The sequence below is a fragment of the Anomalospiza imberbis genome, chromosome Z (assembly GCF_031753505.1).
Source record: "Anomalospiza imberbis isolate Cuckoo-Finch-1a 21T00152 chromosome Z, ASM3175350v1, whole genome shotgun sequence".
NCBI lineage: Eukaryota > Metazoa > Chordata > Aves > Passeriformes > Viduidae > Anomalospiza > Anomalospiza imberbis.
This window is the reverse complement of record NC_089721.1, coordinates 1,565,645-1,567,500: the sequence shown is the minus strand read 5'-3', so window position 1 is coordinate 1,567,500 and position 1,856 is coordinate 1,565,645. Positions and strand designations below refer to the sequence as shown.

The 1,856-nt window shown below is 71.6% G+C and overlaps 1 protein-coding gene across 1 annotated transcript in view; it reads right to left on the bottom strand.

Annotated features, from left to right (window-relative positions):
- The window catches only part of SKOR2 (SKI family transcriptional corepressor 2), a 27,655-nt gene extending 26,056 nt beyond the window's left edge, over positions 1–1,599 (bottom strand). The window contains exons 1-2 of the mRNA XM_068176085.1: positions 1,478–1,599; positions 1–931 (exon numbers count right to left, since the gene is read on the bottom strand). The exon at positions 1–931 is cut by the window's left edge and continues 1,310 nt beyond it. Of these exons, the coding sequence (XP_068032186.1) occupies positions 1–898 (898 nt within the window). The 5' untranslated portion in view covers positions 899–931; positions 1,478–1,599. The remainder of the gene's footprint in view (positions 932–1,477) is intronic.
- Between the last annotated feature and the right edge of the window lie 257 nt (positions 1,600–1,856).

Below are 1,856 nucleotides of genomic sequence, written 5' to 3'. Positions count from 1 at the left end.
GCTCCTCGTCCTCCTCGAAGCGCGGCCGCTTCTGGTGCAGGTCGGGCGGGGCAGCCAGGAGGTGCGGGCTCAGCAGCCCACCGCCCACCACCGCCGCCGCCTTCACCGAGCCCAGCGGGTGGCAGGCGGCGGGGGCGGCGGCGGCGGGGGCCGGCGGGGCGGGCGGCAGGGCGCGCTTGCGGCTGCCGCCGTTGAACATGGCCTTGACATCCTCCCAGGCGAAGACCAGCTCATCCTGGGGGCTCTTGTCGGTCAGCTTCAGGTGGCGGCGCCAGGAGTTGAAGTTGGCGGCGTCGGGCTGGGTGTACTTGGCGTCGGGGGTGCGGTGGGAGTGGAAGATGAACTTGTTGGGCGAGAAGTACATGCTGCAGTAGCTGCACTTGATGCACTTGGCCCGGGAGCTGTTGTAGCGGGCCGGGATGAAGCTCCCGCGGCATCCCCAGGCGCACTCGTGCGATACGTCGAAAGCGAAGTTATCCGGCAATTTGGGGGGCCGGTTCTCCCCCAAGAAGGACTTGCAGAGCCGCTCTGCCTCCCTCTTGGTGATCATGCCGCAGCGGCGGGAGGAGATGGGCATGGCCCCGGCCCGCCGCAGGATCTCCAGCTGCACCGGCGTGCACTGCACGCAGGTGATGCCCAGGGCCACCCGCCGGTTGTGGATCTCGTTGTAGCTGAAGTTTTTGAGGAGGGTGTTGGAGATTTGCGCCAGGCACAGCCGCTCCTGCCCGTCGATGACCAGGGAGACGATCGGGATGCCGTAGAGGATCACCTGCCCCACCTGGTTGGGCTTCATGGCGGCGTGGCCGGCCCTCGGCTGGTTCATGGGGTCCGGCGGGTACGCGCTGGACGGCGACGGCAGCAAGATGTCGGTGGGGCCGGGCAGCGGGCTGGTCGCCATCGTCTCAGCGCCGGGGGGGCTGCTCTGCTCTAGCTGCAGGAGGGGAGGGGGACAGAGACACAGCGCCGTCAGCCGAGCGCTCACAGGGAGGGGGGGTCCCCGCCGCACGCACCCCGTCCTCCCCCCGCTCCTTGCTCTGCCGGCATGGGGAGGCACTACCCTCCCCGTGGGTTTGGGGTAGGTTTGCTCAGCGACCCCGACTCCCCCAAACCTCCTCTGTCCTCGCCGGGAGCTGTCCACCCCCGCGCATCCCTGGTCTCCGACGTGCGCCTCCCACCGCAGGTGTGGAGATGGCGGTACACGAGCGAACCGTCCCCGTTTGGAAGAATCCCCGACCCACGGGCGCTTCGACCCCAAACACGCAGCAAAGACCAGTGTCCGTCTCCTCGTCCTGGAAACTCGCCGCCACCCGGGAGGGCTCCACGCAGAGCCTCCGAGGGGACAAGGCAACCGAGGAAGGGTCCCCTCTCCTCACGCCCCGGGATGGGGGAAAGCACGGAAGAGGAACGAAAAAAAAACCCCAAAGTTTCGGTCCTCCCCGCGGCTCCCCGGGCATCCTCCCCGCCCGGCGCCCGTTACCTCCGCGGCCGCGCTCCGGCCGTGCCGCCGCCGGACCTTCCTCCTCCTCCTCCTCCTCCTTCAGCAGCCGCCGGGAGGGAGGGAGGGAAGCGCATCCCCGCGCCCGCCGCCGCGGAGCCGCGCGGCCGGACAGAGCCCCCCGCCCCCGGTGCGGCGGCCGCCGTGGGCGCTCTGACGTCAGCGGCCCGGGGGGGCGGACGGGGCCGGACCCACCGCACGCCCCCCCGGACGGTGGGTGGTGAGCGGGGCTGGGGGCGGCTCCCGCATCCCTCTCGTCCTCCCTCTCTCCCTCCCCGCAACCGGGAGGGGATGCGGGCGCCCCGTCGGGGCCCGGCCTCCCGCCGCCGCGCCCCCCCCCCGAGCGCTTCCCCGCTCCGCG